Source organism: Vidua macroura, chromosome 8 (genome assembly GCF_024509145.1).
Source record: "Vidua macroura isolate BioBank_ID:100142 chromosome 8, ASM2450914v1, whole genome shotgun sequence".
Taxonomy (NCBI): domain Eukaryota; kingdom Metazoa; phylum Chordata; class Aves; order Passeriformes; family Viduidae; genus Vidua; species Vidua macroura.
In genome coordinates, this window is record NC_071578.1 from 2949932 (window position 1) to 2973540 (window position 23609).

Genomic DNA, 23609 nt, shown 5'->3' on the forward strand with positions numbered 1-23609 from the left:
TGTTTCATGGGATTTTAAAATGAACTTTTAAGGGCTTGTGGCAAAAATGTGCAAAATCTTTAGGGAAGACTCCACAGCCACTGCAAGAAAAACCCCAAAAATAAGCCCTAACAAACAAAAAATCTGAATTAATTTCACAGGAGTATGGATTAAAAAAAGAGGAGGAAAAACCAAAACACAAACCTCAAATACCCTTTCTGAAAGACACTCATTTTTCTTTACCATTAGAAATTTATAATTTTGTGTGTTTCTGTTTGTAGTCACCCTAACACCTGTGCAGTGGGTAATTTTTGCTGTATTTGTGCTTATGAATTCCAGTCAGACTAAGAAAAAATATAGTCTCATCTCCTCACAGATGGAAAAGAAGGAAATGAGCCATTTCTGTTTGAAAGAAAAATCCATGGTGAAGCAAGATTCTGAACCTGGGTCTTGTGCAAAGCAATGCAGCATCCACAACTGGGGCCATTATTGTGCTCCATGAGAAGAAGTTTCAGCTTTATGAATTCTCTGAGAGATGATTTTGTCTCGTAACAGCCTGTTCTATTCTGCAGCTGCTTTTTTAACTTTGCAACTTTACCAACATCCATTGACTGTCAAATAAGTACCACTGTGAACTCATGAATAAACATAGTTGTCATTTCCATATTAAGAGGGCCTTCAGCTGAAAAGAATCCATTTGTGCCACTGCAATATCTTAATTATTTACTGTGTTATATTGTAATTAATTGTGGTTTACTCTCTCAAAACTCCACATTCTGTAGATCTCACGGGTTTTGGAAGCAATGCACTAATATTGAAGTCATAATCAACACTGCTTCTAAATATTCATGCCAATAAATGACTCCCATGTGTTTGCTGAGTGCCAAGGATAGTCTGAAGCATTTATTTAGCATTCTAGTGGGATCTGGTTTCTGCAGAGTTCACAGGGATGCAGAATTTCAATGCTGCTGCTGAGAAAGCACGTTTGGATTCTCACGAGCAGGACACTTTGGATAAAGCAATGGCTCAATAAGGCCTGAGAGCACTGGGGAGTTCTCAGCTATTTCTCATTTGAACAATTTTGTTTAGTCTATGACAGCCTCCCAATAATTTTGCTTTTTGATAAACATCTCTAATTTTTCAAACAATTTTGAAAATCACTGCATTCCATGGGCAAGAATGCTCTGTCTGTCACAGAGGTTCCACTGGGGCTCTGCTGCAGCAATCAGAAATTCAGAAACATTTCTCAATAAATCAATTAACCACTAGAACCCTAAAATGATTCTAGCTGCAACTGGCTGACACAAATCTCCAGAAAAGCATCATGAGTGTATGGGGGAACAGCTGATTTATGGAGCTACTGTTGGAATTTCAAACAAGGAAATGCTGTCGCGCAATCCAGTGAGTTTGTTTAATGAAATGTAAGTTAAATGTAAACGGTTTTAAAATATATGTGAGCTGAGTCTTTTGGATCAAGAGTAGCCAGCATATTGCAAACTGTGCTTTCTCCTTGGAAGTGCAGTTTCCAGAGCCTGTGTAGGTGCACTGCCCCTTCCTGCAAGTCTTTAAGGCCTCCACTGCTCCAGATCCCCTCTCACAGCTCACCCAAAAAATTATTGGGTTGTCACAATGTGACACGAAATAACTCACAGAAGCAGGCTAGATGTAAAAGGAAAGAAAAATAAAAAAAAAAGGTAAACTTTATTTTCTGACTCCACTATAGATACAATAGCAAAAATGACAGTGGATTGGAGGGTGAAACTGCCACCTCTCCAACCACCCTGGTCAAACCAACAGTCCATCAATTCTCTCCACCCACAAAGAAGAATGCAAAACAATCATTATTTACATGAACATGTGTGAGAAAACTCAGTTGAAATATGTAAATATCAGAAGGCACAGGAACTTTTAGAAGAACTTCAAAACTCTCAGAAGAACAGGGTGACATTGGGTTTACCTTTGGGTGCTTGAGATGAAGAAGCTTTGGGGTTTTATTATGAAGATTGCATGCAGTCATGATGGTGCTTGAAAATGCAACCCAGATGTCCTGATCCATGCTGGAGTGCAACTGGGATTTCTGTGGGCTCTGTTGCTGGTGTTTTGTTTAGAAAGTTCTCTTAAATACTTGTATATGCATAAATACTTTGCCTGTTGTTGTCACAGAGATACTTGGTAATACTGTTGACCATATTTTTATTGATATTTCACATTTTTTGCACTTGACAATCCTTATGTGTCCCTTTCAACTCAGGATATTCTAGGACCTTCATTCTGCAACACCACTTCTTTCTTTTAAGATGAAACTTAATCATGCCTTATGAAAAAGCTTGAAATGCATCTTAAAAATTTGAAATACATCTTGTCTATTGGGAAGGAATTGTGAGGGTGGGCAGGCCCTGGCACAGGGTGCCCAGAGCAGCTGTGGCTGCCCCTGGATCCCTGGAAGTGCCCAAGGCCAGGCTGGACACTGGGGCTGGGAGCACCTGGGACACCATGGGAACTAAATGGTTCTTAAAACCCTTCCAAGCCAAACCTTCCTTTGATTCCATCATGTGTCCATTTCCCTGGCAGAGCTGGGTGCAGGATGCTGGGCTCTGGGTTTGGACTCAGCCAACTCTGTTTTGTTTTTTTCAGAACCACCCAGCAGTGCTGCAGTTTGTAATTCAAGCTGAAAATAAACATCTGGTCATCGATCTGGAGAGGAATGAGTAAGTACCCTGCTGCATGGTCACTTTGTACTCTTGGAGGAGGGTTATAATTGTAAAATTGATGGTTTAAAATTAACCTGGGGCCAGTTTTGCTACTGGTCCCCTATAAAGAATCCCCTAACAAGAGAGTTTTGTTCCAGTTTGGATTATGGGTATTTGTGCATTGCTGATAGAGCAAGAATTTCTATGGTTGTGTGCATTTATGTGGGGCTGAAAATGGACATGTTGCCTCTCAGGGCTTTCCTGTGTATTTCTTTTGGATTTGTCCTCCTTTCCTGTGGTAAGGCCTTTTATTTCTAGTAATCTGGAATACCCTACAGTCTCTGGAATTTTTGGGGAGGACTCATCCCTCCTAATGGTGTCTGCACCCATGATCTGCTCCATGCAGTGTCCATCAGGGGTGATGAGTCAACCCCTGCTGGGATGTTAAATGGAGCTCCCAGGGTTTGCTGGGAAGGGGCTGATGATGGGATGGTTGTGCTGTTCCTGCAGCCCGGGACCATTGCTGGGCTTGAGCCTGTGTTTGTGTGCATCTTGGCAAATCCTGCTCATGTCCGTGAGATTTCAGAGAGAGATCAGGGACTGCTGTAGTTGTAGTCCCATGGGCAGAGTTGTTAAAAACCAAAACCATACAGGAGTGAAATAACTGCTCTGGAAGTCCATGACAAATGGAAAAAGTCATCAAAGTCTTTGTCTACCCCACAAGTGTTCAGTTTTCCTCTAAGAGAATCTCAAGGATACATGGTGGGAATCCAGATCAGGATAACTGCGTGCTGTCTGTCAAAGGCAAACCAAAGATCACTCTCAACCCAGGGAAAACTTTTTGTAACAAGGATCTGTGAGTTCTGTAGGTTCCCCTGCTGGGGAATCCAAGCCACAGAGGTATTTTTGTCAGTTTAACAGAGAGAGCATGGACGTGAGCGATGCAGTTTGATGTGTTAGTTGGAAGGAATGTGCCTGTGAAAGCAAAAGTCCAGGGGAGGCCAGGGACATCCTGCCTCGGGCTGGGGATGGACAACATCAATGGAAAACCATGGGGCACCTCTTTAGTCCTCTGGAGTAAAACAGTGCAAGATGCTTTTTATTCCCAGCCATTTGGATGAACCCCAACGTTACCCAGCTGTGATGAATTCCAGTTCACTTTATTATTCGACATCGAGCCCAAATCTTGAGCTTCCTTTATGTTATTTTGAATGTCCCTTAGCTGTTGAAAACCTGTCCTTGAAGGGTGTGTGGATCCCCCATGCACAGGTTGCTGTGTTCCAGTAACTAGAGGAGAATTTAATTCCTTTAGTAAACAAGCATTTCACTTTATATTCTCTTAATCTTTGTCGAAGGGTGTGCCTTCCTGCAGGAATGGGAAGTATGCAGCAATTGAGGAAACTATTTACATTCCATGTCAGCGATTAAAAGAACATAAAAAAACCATAAAACTGCTAATACAGGCTTTGGTGAACATACCAAACTCTCTTGTACCTGTAATAAAGTCAGATTTAGAAGATTGTAAGATGCAATCTCCACCTCTTTTAGAAGCAGGGCAGGAAAGTGCAATAAATTACCTCTACAGGCGTCTGTGTGACTGCATGGATTTGGAGATGTTGAGATCTGCTCCTGAAGAAATACATTTATCAATGTTTATTTTTCAGTTGGGGTAGACTGGGACTGTTTTTTTTTTTAGTTTGGTGGGGTGTCCAGCTGAAGGTTTGCATTCTGGAAGAGCTGTGTGTGGTGTTCACAACATGAGGTTCCTCACCTCAGCAGGAGTTTTGAGGCAGTGTTGTGGAATGGGACAGCCAGCCTGGCCTGGGTTGGCATTTGTAGCACACGAGGCACTTCACAGATCCCAAACCACAGGAAAAAATTGGTCACGGTCTTGCAAAATAATTTTTCTCTTTTCTTCAGAGTTTCTGACTTTGATTTTCCTAAGAGATTACAGTCTGAGTGTTGCAAATCCACACAGAAGTTTTCTCAGCGTGTGCACGGTCAGTTTCTGTTTCTGTAAATCATACCAGGCACTGATCTGCAGGACTGGGCTGTGCTTCCCAGGGAAAACAATGCCAAGCTCGTTGTGCTTGTCTGTGGAAATTGTGGTTGTGTTTCTTCTGCCTGTAGTGCTGGTGTTGGGTTTGTTGTCACTGGCACAGGAGGTGACGGGGCAGGAGCCTCCTGCTGCTTCCAGGGACTCTGCAGGGGCATGGAGTGGGAAATAAAGCCCAGGAGAGAAATGAGAGCCTGAATTTCTGCAGAGCAAACATCTGATGGCAGCAGGCCAGGCTGGACCTGTGGGTTCTGGACTCCAGAGGTGGGAAAAGCTCATCAAAAACCTGGGGAAGGGAGCAGGGTTCCCATCCCTCTGTCCTGGGAATCTCCAAGGATGCAGATGAGCCCCTGCTCCCTCTTTCTGATGTTGGTGAGGAACATGGAGTTCAAATGCAAGCATTGAGCCATTAATCACCTGCTGCAGGTAGGAGGGGAGAAAGAAACACAAACACCTTGTCTGGAGTAGAAAAGTGGCAGCACATGAAGCTCTGAGACATGTGCTGTTATCTTTCTGTGGTTTCATGTAAAGCATTGGAGAATGGTGGGGGTGGAGGTGCATGGGACCTCTAAATTACATAATTTCTTCATTGGGTCATGCAAAAAAACCCTGGATGTGATTTTCCATGATTAGGAGGAACAGCTGCTTTGAGTAGTCTTGACATTAAACTCCATTTATTGAAAACCTTAGAGATTTTCCAAACCTTGAGTTGTATTTCAAAACACGATTCAGATACATTAGACAACCCCAAGTGGGGAGCAACGTGTGAAACCATCTGTTATCTGTGGAAATACTGAATGTCAGTTTGGTGTTTCCTGATATTCAGACCCATCAAAATGTACTGGGCAAGATGTTCTGAGTGACTTCTGGAAGAGTTACTGGTACCTGACTTGGCAGCCTAGGGTTTGAAATCTCGATGGCTTGCAGCTGTTGAGATTACTTTTGTGGATATTCATTAAATACTTTGGTGATTAATTTCCAGGCACTGCCCATTTGTAATTGCAACCCCAAAATTATTTGTGCTGGATTCAATTTGTCACAGGCAGAAAACCTGAGAGCGAGCTCACGTTGCAAGTACATTCCTTACCATGATTTAGCTGCAAAAGATGATTGCACTCTTGAGAACCTTCAGCTCTGTAGTACCTTAAATGTTTTAGAACACTTGTCATATGGAGAGATTTCCAGAATCAGCAAAGCATCCATCAGCTGCAAAATAAACCACTTTTTGGAGCAGCTGGCTGGGCTGGGGTGCATTACATGTGTAATACTGATGCTCTGCTGGTGTGCAAGGGACAGTAATGTATGCACTCAGAAATCCCTTGGAAGTTGATTGCAGCATGTGGGTCTTAGAGGGAAGCAGTTCATGGCTGTGTCAGTGAAACAGAGCCCCTGTAAGATTAAATCTGAGCTGGAGAGTGGAACAGTCTGTAGCTACTGGCTGTTTGTCTGGGACTGGAAACGTTTTGCACTCTGTCAGGGCTAGGTCTGTACACAGCAAAGCTCTTCGGTGTTCTTTTAACTTTAAACATGTGAATGACCCAGGTAAAGTCAGTGGAATTACTGATTTTCAAAATTAATTTCATGCTTACATGATCTGCTGACAAAGGTCATAATTATGAATGTCAGAGCAATGTAACTCTGAACAGATGCTGGGGAACTTTCCCAGTGCTGACTCCTGTGTGTACCTGAGGCTGGGGATATCACACAAAGACAAAAAGCTGAGATAAGTTGAGGGTGAGTATGGAGGGAGGATGGCTTTGTCCCTGAGGACATCAAGAGCATCCCAGGTGTGTCCTGGACAGTTTCCTTCTGCCAGGATTTCATTGTCCAGCTTTGCAGAGGGAGCAGTGAGGGTGACATCAGTGTGGTTGTGGCTGGTGGGCCACTGGCAGTGTCCACTGGAACATGGAAATGGAAAGAAAAAGCTGGAATATTTTAGAGGAGCTGAGTTCACTCTTCATTTCCCCATCATTTTATGCTCCTTTTTGTCAGGTTTGTAGCCCAGCCCTAACAAAGCTATATAAAAAAGGCAATATATGAAGTTACATTGCTGCCTTTTATTCCCTCTGTAAAAATTCTTCCATTTCATCAGGAGACAAGATCCAACTCAGGCCATGGTATAAGCCTCCCTCTCATCCTATAAATCCCTTAGGATCCCAGAGAACTCCAGAGGCTTAGGTCATCTCTGAGTGTCCCCCTTGCACATTTTCCACTTCTTTGTGGAGACCCAGGGTGGGTTGGGATGTAATGGCCCAGTGTTGGAGGTCACTCTGAAAGGATTGAGAAGGCTCCAGCAGAATTCCCTGGGCTGGAAATCAGGCAGCAGCCACCTTCATGCACAGAGCTGATGTGACCAGCTCCAGTGAGGCTTCAGAGTTCAGCAATATTTTGTTTTCTCTTTTTGGTTAAAAGAAAAGAAGACGTTCTCTCCACTTTTCTGCCCGACCTCCCTGAATGGGAGCACTGATTGGTGTGCAAGTGACATTGGAGCTGGATTAATTTAGCAGGGAAACAACCCATCCCCAGTGCCAAAGAAAATAGCTGACAGGATTTGTTAATGAACTGACATGCTTCTATAGAATCAAGGGCTTGAAATACAGAGAGAGAAACAAATCTAAACAAGCAAACCCCAAACAGAGAGCTGGGACCTGTCAGAATATACTTGCTATTATAACTCTGTGCTGTGTCTTAGCCAAAAAACTGCGACCTCAGCCTGGTTTATCTGCAAGTGCTGGAGCTGGCAGCTGTACTGCAGCATTTCAGCCCCAGCTGACAGTTGGGATTTCACTAGAATTGAAGTTTCACTTGACTGGAAGGAGCAATTTTTCCCCTTTTGCAATGGCAGCAAATATGGCAATTCAGCTACCAGAGCTACAGTAAATTGGGATCAGTCTGTGGCTCTAAGGGTACAGTATTTCCCAAGGGTTTGTGGTATAAAAATGCAATATTTATCATGGGCATGAGAAACAAAGGTTTGTTCCATGTTTTTTAGCAAAGGCAGTCGAGGTTGTGTGGTCAGGGCTACCTCTGGCTGTGTCATTTTGGAGTGAAAGGGTCCAGCCCCATCAGGAGAGAAACTGCTGCTTTCTTGGTCTGTTTTTTTATCTTCATAGTGTCACAGAATCATGGAAAGTCTTGGGTTGAAAGATACCTTAGAGATCACCTAGTTCCAACCCCAACAAACATGAGGAGTTCCCCATGAGGAGTTCCAACTCCTCGCATGTATACCCCAAAAGAAAGGAACAGATATTATATATGAAGAAGATATTTATATGCTGATATAACATGCTGGAAGGGGAGAGGATAAAAAGACTCAGAAATACAAATTCTGAGACATTCTTGTGGCTGTCATAAAGCCTGTCGAGGTCAATCTTCTCTTCCAGTGCCTACAAAACAGCAGGATAATGGGGCTGTGCCAAATTCCCTGGAGAGAAGAGAGGGCTGTGTCCTACTCACATCCCAAACCCTGGTCTTGGGGTCACACTTGGGGTCAGGGGAGTCAGTGCTGCCCTGTCCCCACCCTGCAGCCTGGGCACGAGGGAAGGACTGAGGGATCAAACCCCTTTCTCTGGGAAAACCGAGATGTGGGAAGTTTCACAGACAGTTGTGTGTGTTCTGCAGAACCTCGTTCACACAGCAAACAAAATCAGTCTGGTGGGTGGGACAGGTGCAGGTTTCTCTGCACGACTTTTCCTGAGCTCCCTGAGTGTCATCAGCTGGCAGCTTCGAGCCAAGTGAACCCCAGGGTTTTACTTTTTCACTCTGTCAGTCAGAGCAATCCTGAGCTGTCCCTTCCAATTAAAGATAGAACAATATTAGGCAATTGTTAACAAATTTAATATAGAATTCGCCTGCTTTAGGTCCCACTCTCAGAATACATTGCAGCAGTAGACTCCAGTATTTTCTGAGCTGTGTTTTAAGCTCCCCTTGGTGTGCAGAGTGTGAGGTTCTCAGCACTTCCCTTGGTCGTGGCCCAGCAGAGAGGTGGGGAGGAGAGCTGGCTGTGGGGAAAGAGCAGGAATGTTGTTCCCTCCCTCTGCGGGCGGCTGAGCTCAGCCCCAGCGCCGTGACAGCGAGCACACAGCACGGTGCAGTCCTCTAGGAGAGAAAATTCATAACGGGGCAGGGAGACAGGAGATAAAAACCTTCTGGAAACCTGGTAATCTCCTGCTGATAGTGCAGCCCACGTGGCGAGGAGCGCTGCGTGTCCCAGGCCCTCGTGCAGGTTGGCAGGAAAAGGACGGGAGCGTCCAGCTGGAGCCAGGCTTGGCTCACAAACCTCCCGAGGGTTCCTCACGTGGTTTTTCTATCTGCTCCCTGGGCAGGTTTCAGAATCCTTCTGCTTATTGGGTTGTTATTTTTTTTTTTTTGTAAATTTGTTCCTGACAAGAGTGAGCAGTGAGGGATAAATGCTGAGCTCAGCTCTGCAGCCTCAGTTTCCCAGCACGGCCTGGGGTGTTGGGGCTCCTTCTCACAACACCTGTAAAGAAACCAGGCCAGACCCAAGAGGATTCTCCTGACTTTCAGAAACGATTGTGGTTATTGCTTTCTGGCTTCTGAAACACAAGGATGGCTTAAATAAGTTTTAAAATCACAGTTGAGGGTGGGCAGGCGCTGGCACAGGGTGCCCAGAGCAGCTGTGGCTGCCCCTGGATCCCTGGCAGTGCCCAAGGCCAGGCTGGACACTGGGCTTGGAGCAGCCTGGGTCAGTGGAAGGTGTCCCTGCCATGGCAGTGGGGGAACGAGGTGATCTTTAAGATCCCTTCCAACCCAAACCATTCCATGATTTTATGATTCATGGAATTTTCCCTTCCCTGAGTTTGCCCCCTGGGATTTTAGCTGGGGGTTGGATGTAGCAGAAGGGAGATAATAGGAGCAGGAGGAGGAAGACCTGGCAATGTGTGTCCATGTCAGAACAAACCGGGAAGAGATATCACAACAGAAAAAAATTTCAAAAACCCAGATGCAAGATTTAAGATTATTTTTATCATGCCTTTCATTCTAATACTTGATATTAATATCCTTGAGATTTTTCTGCAGAGCTTTGCAGAGAAACTTTGCCACAAGTTTTTTAAAAAAACCAACAAACCAACCAAAACCAAAGCCCTGATAATATTGTCACAGTCGTGCTTAAATCCCAAGGTTTGGCAGCTTTGCCATGGTGTGGTCATGGAGTTTACATAAAAGCCTTCCCCTCGCATCTGCCCCACATGATTTGTGTTTTGAGGTCCTGGGATATGGTTCTTCCAAGGCTACATCCCTTAGAAGAACAAATTTGTATCACAAACTGAGTGTAGGGATTTTTTTAAGGGGCTTAAGAGACACTGGTCATGCTGTTCTCATGAAGAGTTCAAACCTCAGTTTCCTTTAAAGATCTCAGTCAGGAGCTGAGTGCAGGAACTTCCACCTAAATATTCATCTAGCCTGACTCTCTTTTATGTTTTCTTTTTTTTTTTCTTTCATCCTTTCGTTTTTTCTTCTTTATTTTCTCTTTCCCCCCACCCTTTTCCAAGCTCCCTTATGAGGGATTTCCAGGTGTGAATTTCCATAGGCACACTAGGGCAGCCTTCAGCATTTCAGGCAATTCTTTCCTGCCAGGGCTGCAGGGAAGGTGGCCAATGTGCACAGAACTCTCTCTAAAAACCTTGGGGTCCTCCTCTGCCACAAAATCCATGGAAAGAGGAGGGAAAGCAGGAGAAGAGAGCGAATGTGTGTCCACAGCAGAGTGTGATTCCTGGATGTTTCTCTGGGCAGGATCAGATTCAACATCCCTGATGTAAGAGCTCCTTTTCCATTTCTCCAGCGCGGTGTGCGTGACTCAGGCTGCAGGCATGTCTGCAGAGCTGCTGCTGCTACAGCTGCCTCTCTGCACCTACTTCTGCCTCTGCAAAAAATAAAAAAGGGCGAGGAAAATATCGAATAAAAATAAAAATTAGGGAAGGAAGAGAGAAAAAGGCAGGTGAAAGGTATTTGAGGACAAGATTTTTCTGTGTATGGGGCTGAATTCTGAGGAGAAGCAGACACTTTGTTGGACGCTGAGTTTGAGACGCTTTCCAGAAAATGTCAGTTCCTTTCCAAGTGACAGAGCAGTTTCTCAGGGCTCCAAGGATGGCAGAAGGTGCTGCTGGAGGAATCCAAACCCATCCCTGCCTGCAGAGCGTGCAGGTCCAGGAGGTGCTCGTGCTCTGTCCCAGCCACTCACCTCCCACAGCCCCGCAGGGAAGGAGGGATCCCCGCATTTATTTGTCTCATTTCCTCCCAGCAGAGCTTTGGGGATGAATTTGTTCACATTTTGAGAGCCTCGAGGATGAATTTGTTCACATTTTGAAGATGAAAAGCAGCGAAGTGTTGTGATATCAGCCAAGAGGGCTGATGCAAAAAGCAGAGTCTATATGAAGAGTGGGGAGGAAATACATACATGGAAACATAAGCTTGGCAAGAGGGTGCTTTTTTCCCCCCTCTTCTTTGATGTCTGGCCTCAGTAATCCAGACAGATTCCTTCAAGAAATGGGTCCAATTTATTCCTCTGCTTTTATCTTTCTACCTGCTCCTCATTCATTTGAAGTAGCTGAGTTACCTGGCTGTGTGTGGAAGTGCGCCTTTTGTAGGAAGAAGGGAATTTGAGAACACCAGAATGATCCCCCAGAATGGGACTATTCCTGGCAATTTGTGCTTCCCAGTCCTCCAGGGAGGGGAGCAGAGCTTGCCTGTTCATCTGCCCCACATATTTGCAGTCTCTTGGTGTTGCTCAGTCCAGGAAAAGCTCAGTGTCCCTTTCCTATCTGGTGCTCTTCCTTCCCCGAAGGGAAACAAGGGTTATGTTCACTTACACCCCCAGTCAGGGTTCAGTTTCAAGGCAGTCTTTCTCATGTTACATATTTTATCTGCCCAGCATATTCTGTTACAGATTATGTATTAAAAGATCATGTTTTATTACAGGTTTTTTTTCCTGTAAAAAGAAAGAATAAGAAGATGTATCTCCTGTGCTCTGATAATAAAACACGTAAACTTTTGGCTTCAGAAAAGCTGCACGTGACATTTAGGAATAAAAAAGCAAGCTTCATCACCAAATTAATCAGGAATACTTACATACAGCCCACTCTGACTTCAGGGGAATGGCTTCCCATTCACATCAGAAATGAATTTGATACATTTGAATGTTCGTTTCACTCTGGATCTTAGATAAAGAAAAAAAATGCACAACTGGATGCGAATTAGGAAATGGAAGTAGAAATATTTTTTCAGCTTAGCCTGAAAACCATGGAAATGACAGTTTTCTTTGCATTACACACAGCCCCTCAAACACAGCTTAGAACCTGTCAGCTGTGCCTCGTGCTGACGTGGTTTGCAGACAGCTTCTGCCTTTTCTCCTCAGCACTGGGCCTTGCTTGCACTTTGTGCCCTCCATCCCTCTCCCCCTGCCAAGCCATTGGTGAAGCAAACTGCACATTCCACCCCCCAAACCCATTTATTCCTGCTCTAACTGAACACCAGGGCAGTAAATGCCTTATCAGTTTTGAAGCAGCGGGCTGGATAATTCCAAGCAGATGTCTCCCTCTCCTCAATCACAACATCAGCTATGTCTTGGTCACTCTTGATTAGCTGATTCTTACATAATGAGGAGCTGCAGTTAATGGCCACTTCTCTGTGGGCTGAACTTGCTGAAAAGAGCAGCTTTGCCCCTGGAGAACAAGAGGCTGATGAGGCAGTGAAATCAAGCTCGATGGAATGAGGCTGCATTATGAGTCATTAGGAGGGATGACGCTCTGGGAACAGATGAAATATCTCTGATGGAGACCAGTTGTAAAAGCACAGCTCGGTGCTTAATAAATGTGTTGGGGTGACTCAGAAATCCAGGGGCCACATTTGTCTCTGGGCAGTGTTTCCTGTGCTGGAAGTGTCTGGCCTTTGAAAGGGACACCCTTACACTCGCTGCATGAAAGATGACTCCACCATCAGTATGAAAATAAGAGTGATCAGACTCCTTGAATGTGGCTGAAAAATGGGCAGATCTCCCATAAAGTGCCTGTTAGGTGTAGTATAATTTGACTAGGTTTAAAACTCATCTAGTTGAAGACTGGATTGTTGGAACCTACAGCAGCTCCACAAGTTTCACAGACCAGTTAACAAGTTCCACAGACCCCTTTCATAGCTTTTCCTTGGACAAATAAAAATCTAACCTAGGAAAAAGCTGAATTCTTGCTACACAAGGAATGAAAAATTGAATGTATCCCTTACCCCTATGTAAGCAGCAAAAAAAAACAAAAAAAAAAAACAAAAAAAAAAAAAAAAAAAAACAAAAAAACCAAATACAACTAAATAATATCACATTATTAGCTGGGTGATAGTGTTGAGGTAGAAGTGATTGCAGCATAAATACTTCTAAAACAAAAATATTTGGGGAGGAGAGGAGGGGATGTGCTAGAAAGATTTAATTGTTTTATTAGAGAAGTGGGTAGTTATTAGTGTCTTCTGAAAACAAAGCAGTCAGGAGCAAGTAGCTGCTGTTTTCACATGCTTTTGGGTTGGATTAATACAGTTTTTGTTCATAGAGGGGCTTGCATTATCATTAAAATCTTCCTCACTTTGTTTTGTGGATGCAAATTGTGGCAAATTGATGCCTTTCCAAAGGATTCTGTGGATAATGTGGATAATGGATAAATGCAGGGCACGCATTTGACTTCCTTTGAGCTCAGAGGCCTGGTGATTTGATATAGAGACCTTTTTAAAAGGAAAACAAAGCCAGTTCTTGTTAAGATATTTTCACCTGGTAGCACCTGTTTGATCTAGTTAAACAGTGAGTGCTGTTATTTTCCAAAGAAGAAAATGGATTTTTATACTAATTTAGAGGAGTATCCATCAAAACTGCAGTAGGTCCTTGGGAGGAGTTGTGGGTGCCTCAGTCCAAAGATGGGTTTATGTTGATGAATTTCCCCAACCTGTCCTGCAAGAAACCAATTCCCTGAGCTTAGCAATTCCTGGAAGAAAAATACTCAGCATTGTCTGGGCAGCATCAGAGGAACTGCTTTATTTTGGATTTTCCAGGATGTGAATTCATCTGTTTCATTCCTACACCCTCTAATAATTTAATTCAGATCAATGGTGCAGTCCTTCTTCCTTCAGCATAGCTGGCATTGCTATGCACCAAAACCTCTGAATAATAGGGAGAGACAACACTTGCACCTTCTTTTTCTTCCAGGGCTGGTGCCACCAGCCCAGGGGCAGCATCAGTGTCCCCCCGAGGTGTTGGGGGCCAGCACTGAGTCACCAGCAGCAAAAAAGAGCCAGCAGCAAATATATGGTTTTTTATAAGTAATGAATTCACTTAGTAGGAAAAGGCAGGCTAGAGAATGAATTGTTTAACAGATTAATGTGAATGTCTTTTATATTTTATAAACCTCTTAATTCCCTGGTGTGCTGAGCCAGGTTTTGTTTATGTACATGGAAACACGAAATCTTTTCCAGTCCCTGTGCAAATAACACAGAATTGGACTTCATTACTTTGGCTAATTTAACAAGTCCTGGGAGGCTTTTTTGTTACTGGGGGATCGAGGAGGAGCCACGAGCCCAGAAGTGCTGCACCAGCACAATCTCTTGGAATGAAATAATCTGCCTTTGCTTTCAGAGCTCTCCAGGAAGGCTTTGCCTGGGAGGCCTGAGCTCAAAGATTTGGGGCAAAACCCAACTTTCCTCTGGGCTACCTGGGCAGGCAGGAGCCTCGGGGGCAATCTCCAGCCCAGCTCCTGCTGCAGCACACTCTGATATTGGTTCCTCAACAAAGAGGTGGAAGCATCTAGTTTTAGTGAGCTTTAATGAAGGATTTGGAGATCTTTTCCTTATAATGAAAAGCATTAAAATTCTAAGACTGGGAATTTATTTCTCTCTCATAACTAGTGGATAATCGTGGTGCTGAGAAGCAGGGCATTTAAAACTGCTGATATTATTGCTGCTGTGCCAGTTAAACAGAACTAATGCAAGCATTGCATAAATATTTTAATAGCTTTTTACTGTATTTCTTTAGAAAATGTTTAAAGAGCCACCTAATGTCAGGCAGAGATACTTCCTGAGTAAACCCTTGTTAATTCTCTTTTAATGGCTTTATTAACATTGTGTAATTGAATATTGATACATTTAGCAGCCCTTTAAGGATCCTGTTTTATTGAGGTGTTGCACTCACATATTGATAAGTAGCACAACATTAGAGCACTGCTTAATTGCATCTTTGCTTGGTTCTCCTTGAACTGGTTCAACATGAAAGATGAAGCATAGGTACAGAAGAGCTGTCATTTTTATCAGCTTGATGTATTTTATATGCATAGTTTGTACCACTTAATTGAGCTTCATTTTGATTCCCAGTCTGCCCAGTTAGTACAAGTATGATCACACTGCCAGAGATGGGGGAGTCTAAATATTTTACTCTGTGAAATGTTCTGTCTTTTATCTCTTTTCTTATGAATAATTTACTTGTTGGTACAACTTCAGAAGTGAATCCTGTTCTGCAAAAACATATATATTTTACTGGGAAAAGCAAGGATTACAGTGATATTACCTTTCTCCTTGGAAACTCTCCTCACAATATCAGAAATCTGCAGAGGATTGTGTTGTGTTCCTTGTCTTGTGTTCCTGCAGTGGTTTTCCTGCTTTCCTTCCATCAAAGCTCTGGCATTGCCATTCATATTTAATCATAGCATGGCTGATTTTCTCATCTCCAGTGTTCCCCTTTGCTTCTTTATGCAAATTTTTTACACAGTTCAAGCAGGGTGAAAATTTACCCAAGAGCAGAGGGAGCATGGAAGATCATGTAGTGTCTGCAAACCACATCTCCAGGGCTTCTGCCACTGCTGGAATTTGCATATGAGCTGAGGTGAATTTTCTAGGTCTTCCTATGTTTACTCTGAACCATTGTTAAGATAATTAGAAAGGAAAGAAATCCCTCTTTTGTTGGCTTCCACAGAATCCTCTTATTAGAGGTTGTGGCGTGGTGTGGTCGGGCTCTGCTCCCAGGGAACAGGGACAGGATGGGAGGAAACGGCCTCAGGCTGGGCCAGGGGAGGCTCAGGGTGGACAGCAGGAGGAATTTCTTCCTGGAAAAGGTGGTTTGACATTGGAAGGGGCTGCCCAAAGAGGTGTCCAAGAGACACCTGGATGTGATGGCAGAGAAAAGAAGCTGAGATAAGAAACACACACATTGAAACCTTCTGTGGAAAACCTTCCTTGCCCAGCAAGGTTGCACAGGAGCTGCTGCAAATGAAAACAGAGTGATTATGGTGAGCCCTGGAAGTCAGGAGATCTTTTATGCACCCAGCTGGATGCTGAAGCCTGCTCTGCTTTTCACTCCTGGAGGGATTCCGAGATCAGAATTTATCAGGGAGGGATTATTGGAATGCAGAGATAAGGAAAAATTAAGATCATATCTCAATGTGAGCTAAAGATGAATGTCAGGGATTGACAGTACTGATAGGGCTAAACCAGCATTCCTTCAACCCTGGCAGCTGCACACCAGACACGAGGTTGAGTGCCCAGCTGGGACTGGAAGAGAAGGCTGGGAAACTGTCTTTCCCTTCAGGAAATGAAGTCAGGAAAGAAGCATAAGGAAACTGATATGATGTGATCATTCCTGACTAAAAATGGCACAGGAGGCATGGGTTGGATTATGGGGATACTTTGCTCATTTAAGGTCACCTTAATTTGCAAAGCTGTGTTAATGTCAGTGATGAGCAATTCCTGTGGCTTCTCCATGTCAAGATTTTTCTGTTCTCTTAAATAAAAAGATGTTTTGGAAGAAGAGTGAGCAGGGAGGAAGACAACAGGTGGAAATGGGAGAGAGCAAATTGATCGCAGGAGAGATCCTTTGCTTACAAAACTTGTGGAAAAGGGAAAACCACTGGAAAATACATCCTAAAAGAGAATTAAACAAAGCCACTGGTGTGCTTCATTCCTCACAGAATTCCCTAAAGGGAAAGACACTTCCAAGGATGGGGCAGCCACAGCTGCCCTGGGCAACCTGTGCCAGGGCCTCCCCACCCTCTTTGGGAGGAATTTATTTCTCCTCTCTAATTTAAATCTGTCTTTCAGTGGCAAATGAACAAAGACTGGTGAGCAAACCCAGTGGTGTTGGGTTGAAATTTGGTCAGGGAAAAACTAGGAAATGTGAGTTTTAGGATGTGATTTGAGTTTAAAATTAGCCCACTTTGGAGCTTGGATACCTTTGTGCTTTTTATCAGCTGTGTGTGTTTGGTTCAGAGGGGAATGGGAACTGCACCCAGACATGCTTAGAGAAGAACAAATGTTCTATATTCAGATATTTTAGTGAAAGTCAGTTCTCCTATATTTCCATGTATTACTCATGTCATTGCATGAATCATTGCAAAAGATATGGAGAGAAAAAAAAAAAAGTTAAATTGGGAAGGCCTAGTATTTTTCATACATTGCCAGTTATGACATTTAATCTTAATTGTGTCTGAATTTGACTGATTTTCCAATTGCCTGAGTTTAGCAAGAGTTATGTTGTTGCTAGGACACAGAGACTTCATGTGATACAACTGCCATCAACCTAAAAGAATGATTTTAAAGACTGAATCTTAGATTTACACTCACAAGTACATTTTGAGCAGTGCAATCCTAGTGCAGAAGGACCACAACATCCTTATTCTGAGATAAAGTCATCGAGCAGTGGTTAAGAAATGTCTCATTTTTTCATCTTTCTGTGGATAAACGGGAAAGAGGAGCGTGTCCACCCTTGTGGTCATTTCCTGTGGTTCCTTAGTCATGGTTTGTTTGGCCTTTTCATGGTCTCAGTGGTGAATTTGGTCTGTTTTGGTTTTATTCTGTTCCATGAGGTGTCCCAGCCCTGTCCATTTCTACAACTGGTTTGAAAATGAATCATTTATTTTTGGTCAGAACTCCTGGGCTGTATTTTACACAGTATTTCACTGTGCAATCCTTCCAAGGGCACCTCTTACTGCCATGGCCTTGGGGAATTCAATGCTTGTGTCCATGTGGTAATCATGCAGTAATTCCAACTCCTAATTCCACACTGGTGACTTCCCAGCCTCTGGGATGTTTTTATGGAAAGATTTGAGGCTGTGGGTTTTATGAATCAACTGAGTGCCTTGAGCAGCAGCAGCACGTCCAATTCTGACCCTCTGAGCCCTAAAAGTCCACAGCAGGGTTTCTGTAATGATGTAGAATAAGAGCTGTGGGGTCCTTGCCAGGTGTGATTCATGTCCCTAAAGCCACCAAAGCTCTGCAGGTGGCTTAGATGGAGAATTGCTTCCCCTAAATGTAGTAAATGAACTAAGTGCTAATTGGGTTGAGCTATTTCTAGCTGTGAGGCAGCTCCTACAGCAGGTCACAGCTCTGGGTGCATTGCAAGACTCAAAATGTTGTCCTGGCTGACCCGAGAGGTCCTTTTTTAATTCTGAGAGATAACTAGCATGGAAATGGACTCATTAAGGCTCAGCTGTTAGTTAGGAATCTTCCAAATGATGGCCATGTTTGGGTCCCAGTGAGTTCACACCACGCCACAGGATCCACTCAGTCACATTTATTATCTCTATATGGTCAGAAAATCTGTAGGATGGCAGGAGTGGAGCTGAGAAATTGCTCTTCTGTTCTGAAGACAGAAACATTTCTGGATAAAGCCACTAGAATTTTTTTTTTTTTTTTTTCTTCTGAGAAAATACTTTGCAGGAAACGTCATTTTGTGTGTGTGTGTGAAGGATTGTAGAAACTGGCATAAGAAAACAGGGATTTCTGGACAAAACCCTCAAGCTAACAAATTATTCAAAGTGCAGGGTATGATACTCCAAAATAATCATCAATTTGAACTGAGCTTGGAATTATTAAGGTTGGAAAGTCCTCCAAGATCATCAAGTCCAACCATTAAGGCCACCACTAACCCATGTCCCCAAGCACACAAGTAAGGGATCCATTTAGACCGCGCTAAAACGTTTAATTTCCCAACTCTATAGAGAATTTTATTTTTATAACTAAAACTTTTGCTGAATACCAACTTTTTTTTTTGGGTGGAACTTAATATTTCAGCACAGGAACGTGGTGCAAGGCCAAGGCCACTGCAGTGTGCGATGAGCACAGTTGGAATGTGATTCATCTCCTGAGTTCTTGATAAACTGAAAGAAGTTTGAAATTGATGAGAGCAGAAGACAATGAGTATTTTACTAGGGCCATTTAGGACTGTCATTTGCATGAAATTAAAGATGGTGCCTTATAAATTTATGTATGAAGTTCTGACAATCCACATCTTTTTGGAGACAGAGATTTAGAGGGTGATACTGGAATAACATTTGGTAGATATATTGCTAGATCAAAGTCTGTTGATATTAATATGAAATTTCAGTTTTCTTTATCTTTTACAAGGAACTTTTTTTTTGCCCTGGAGGAGTCTCCAGTAATCAGTGGTTCAGCAGGATTTTAACAGGCCCAGGGAAGGGAGGAACCCTCTTTTCCCACACTTTGCTGCTGGATGTCTTTAAATATTTTCTCCAAAAGGGCACTTTCGAGGTGACAATTCAGCGCAGGCAATAAAAAAGCTCCTTTATCCAACGTGAAAGCTCAGTGTGGCCAAAACCTGACATTTCATGGGGTCCAGAGAAACTCTTGTGCTTTGAGGGTGGAGTGGGATGTAGGTCAGATACCAATTCAGATGCCACAGAAGAATGTGAGCAGGAATGTTGTAGGCCAGAAAAATAGGAATGGATGATGTTCTGCTGAAGAAATATGCTCATGTTATCACCCTTGGCTACCAATACTGACTTAGCTTGGGGTTTGGATTAATTGCTACAAATTGTGGGGGGTTGTGCTCACCAGAAAGTGCTTTACTATTACAAATACAGCTGACATCATGCAGCTGCCAGCACCATTTATTTTTAAAATAAAGTCCATCCTCTTACCTCTTCTGTGTTTTAATGTATGCATCAGCTTGCCAGGATATCAGATTATCTTCTCCAAGTGTCTGTGGTTACTGACCTGGTCATATCTGAAGATTTTACATCCTGACCTGGTCAGTAAAGTGTGTTCCAGCCCTCCAGTTTCACTCCTTATCTCTATAGTTACAGAATGTATCTCTAATGAATCATTTCCAGAACATCTGGATGGCTGTGGATAATGATATCCAACTGGAATTTATCTGGTGCTTAATTCATGATTAATATTTCATCTATATGGTCATGGAATCACAGAATGGTTTGAGTTAGAGGAGACCTTAAAGCTCATCTCATCCCACCCCTCTGCCAAGGGCCCACACCAGGTTGCTCATGTGTAGAAATTTTGTTTCGATGAAATCCTTTTTATTTACAAAATACCTGTTTATCCTGATAGAAACAGAGGAGTTCCTCTGTAAAACAGAGGTGGGTGAATGAGTACAAATATCTCCAGATCATTTGGCCGTCCAGGTGTTCCCAGCTGTGAGATCAGCTGCTGATGGAGGGTTCTGAGACAGTGGCAGCTCCTTTGATCTCTCCTGCTTGTCCTCCTGTGGCCCAGCACAGTTCTGTGGCTTCCAGGCTTGTATTCTGAATGTTTTGGGTTTATTATGAGGTTCTGGGAATTTCATAACCTCAGATGGACAGAGGAGTGAACATTTACTACCAGGTGATTCCTTCTACTCCTACATTCTTGTGACTCCTTTGCAAACTATTAATGTCAGGAAATTTTATCAAGCAACCCTCTAATGAGGTCATTTGAGGATGGAAATACAAAGATCAGGGACCTAGAATATTGCGTGACCTTTTGTGACCTATTTAAATTATGTCTAAGCATAAAAAAATTAATTAAAACGAAGTTACAATTATTTTTTAATATGTAATAAATGTCTTACCTGCTGGATAGAAAATATTCCTTTCTTAGTGCAACTTATCTATAGATGGTGCTTTAAAAATACTTTCAATATTAACATTTTGGGTTTTTAACTGAACTTAACCTTCCAGATTATCTTTTAAAACCTCATATATTACGAGCAAACACGTACACAAGACCTGATTGACACTCCAGTATGGTTTAGTTAATGATGTCAACTCAGGAAGATAAAACAGAATACATATGAATTTATTTTTGTGTCCATGCAAGCTCTCTGTAGTGCAGTGACTGATTTCTTCAGGGAAAAAATATCTTTGACCATAGTCTTGGACCAGGTCCCTGCAATCTGTCCAAGTCAAGCTTTCAATATAATTTTCAAGCATGTTTCTTTGAAGAAAGTATTTGACCTAGTAAACCATCATATTTCACTGTCACAATTATGATTCCCTTGGGAATTAGCCATGTTTATCCAATTTCACATGTTCTCTTGTGCTGTTCCTCACTGTTGGGAAGCTGATGCTTTGGAAATGCAGTTCTGGGAGGGAATTATGTGACCTTGAAGGACAGACCTGCAGTTTATATCTACTCGCTCTTTTTCCAATTTATATCTACCTGTTTCTTTCTCCAGTTTATATTCACCAGTTCTTTCCCCAGTTTATATCCACCTACTTTTCCTCCATTTTATATTTACCTGTTTCTTTCTCCAGTTTATATCTACCAGTTCTTTCCCCAGTTTGTATTTACCTGCTCTTTCCCCAGTTTATATCCACCTGCTTTTCCTCCATTTTATATTTACCTGTTTCTTTCCCCAATTCATATTTACCTCCTTTCCCTCCATTTTATATTTACCTATTTCTTTCCCCAATTTATATTTACTTGCTTTTTCCCCTAATTTGTATCTACCTGCTCTTCATCCAATTTATATTTTCCTTCTCTTCCTCCAGTTTATATCTACCAGTTCTTTCCCCAGCTTATATTTACCTGCTGTTCCCTAATTTATGTCTACCTGCTCTTCCTTCAGTTTATATTTACCTGTTTCTTTTTCCAGTTTAGATTTACCAGTTCTTTCCCCAGTTTATATTTACCTGCTTGTCCCGCAGTTTAGATTTACCAGGTCTTTCTCCAGGTTATATTTACCTGCTTTTCCCCCAGTTTAGATTTACCAATTCTTTCCCCAGTTTATATTTATCTGCTTTTCCCCCAGTTTGGATTTACCAGGTCTTTCCCCAGGTTATATTTGCCTGCTTTTTCCCCCAGTTTCTCTGTCCCTGCTCTTTCTCCCTGCTGGCCCAGTGGGCTGGTGAGTTGCCCTCAGTGCAGGACAGCTCCTGGGGACAGAGTGGGGAGCAGAGCCATGGGCAGATGTTGTGCAGTAAATCAGAGCCTTGCAGGGAGTGCTGATCCTTCTTTATTCCAGGGAATCTGTGATGGGATCAGGGCTTGGAGTGCACAGCACTGCTGAGGGGACGTGGGGATATCAGAGCCAGAAGTTCCATGGTGAACTTGCATGGATAAACTTCCATGAAGGCTTTGGAAACAGGGCCCTGATCTCAGTGACAGTTTTGTTATGGCTTAGGGAGATGCAGCAGTTGTAGGAGTTGTTGGACTGCAGTGTTTGAGTTTGTTGGGGTGACATTGCTGGGCTCCCAGGCATGGGAAGGAAACCCAGCTGGGGAGAAACCAGCCTGGATCATCAGCTGTGAATCCCTCATTTGCCTGCAGTGGAAATGATGGGAGAGGAATAAATGGAACCTCAGGGGCTGGGCTGGGAGGGGTGTGGGATCCAGTAGCACTTTCTAGGCAAAGATAAAATCCATCTGTAAATGGAGCTGAGAAAACTCTGAGTTTGTGCAGGACAGGCTGGGTCAAAACCTGATTTGGGCAGGGAATTAAGGGTTAATCCTTTCAGGGACAGCCAGGGAATTCTTGACACTTGTGTGTCCTCCAGCAACTCTTACATCTGTGTGTGACTTGTCACACTGACGCTGAGATATCTTCATCCAAACTCTATCAACACTGGGCTCTTTTGGGTTTGGTTTTTTTTAAAGGAAACTTGTTTCAGTGAGTTGGTCTGAAACACTGGGACAACAACAAAGCATTTGCCATATATTAGCAAGTGTCACAGCTGAGCTTTATGCTGCAAAGGGCTTTTCTACAGAGGGAGCAAAAGCCCAGCCTGGGCAGCAAAACTTCTCTGCTTTGCTCGTGGAGATTCAGAATTATTCCTCTTTCTCTGGGGATCACAAGGAATCAGTGACAGAATATAAAGGCTGTGCATGAGATTTTCCAGTACTGACCTACTTCTTCTCTCATTAAAATCACTGTGAGTCTTACCATTGACTTTTCAGGCAGAGGCAGGCCAATATTGTGTGCTAATGAAATTGCTTTCCAAAAAGCTTCTCCAGTAGTTGTGTCCAACTGTTCCAAGCCATGGGTCACAATAGGATTTCAAAAGCACTGAGGAGACCATCAGCATTGTGAAACGTATTTCCTGGCCCTGGGTGGCTCAAATTTGCATCTCACAGGCTGTGGCAGGAAGGAGGAACCACACAGAGGGCCCTTTCTGGAAGATTCTTCTTTGTGCATTTGCCTTTGTGGTCTCCTCCTTCGGGTCTCCCCCATCTTGTGGGGGAACCTGGCAGGAGCACAGAGGGCTGAGTTACCCCAATATGCAACACAGGGGGTGCATAAGACAGGTGGTGTCAGGAATTTCACTGCTTTATTATTTCTACCCTGTGAGCTTTTAACATTTAGGATTTTTTTTATTTTTTTTTTCATTTCAGTTCATTGGTGATTTGCTCCACAGTTCAGTGTTTCACTCTATCTGGACACTCAAGAGGCCAGAGAGCTCTGCCAGAGGAGCCCAGCCACAAGGGAAAAGGATTTCCTTTGGGCTCAAGGCATTCCTATGAGAAGGAGCTTTACCTGGGTCAGGTTTATCCTCAAGGAAATGCTGAATAAGCATAACAGCCTAAATGGATGGAAGTCTGATTTTCCTCATATTAACGGCAGGATCAGAGCCAGGGATTTGGTTTGGGGCTAAAGGAACTGCAGGATGTAAAGCCGAG

General features: G+C 43.2%; 1 protein-coding gene across 1 annotated transcript in view; it reads left to right on the forward strand.

Annotated features, from left to right (window-relative positions):
* The window catches only part of ADAM12 (ADAM metallopeptidase domain 12), a 178135-nt gene that overhangs the window by 44870 nt on the left and 109656 nt on the right, over positions 1-23609 (forward strand). Inside the window, exon 3 of the mRNA XM_053983972.1 lies at positions 2614-2687. Within this exon, the coding sequence (XP_053839947.1) occupies positions 2614-2687 (74 nt within the window). The remainder of the gene's footprint in view (positions 1-2613; positions 2688-23609) is intronic.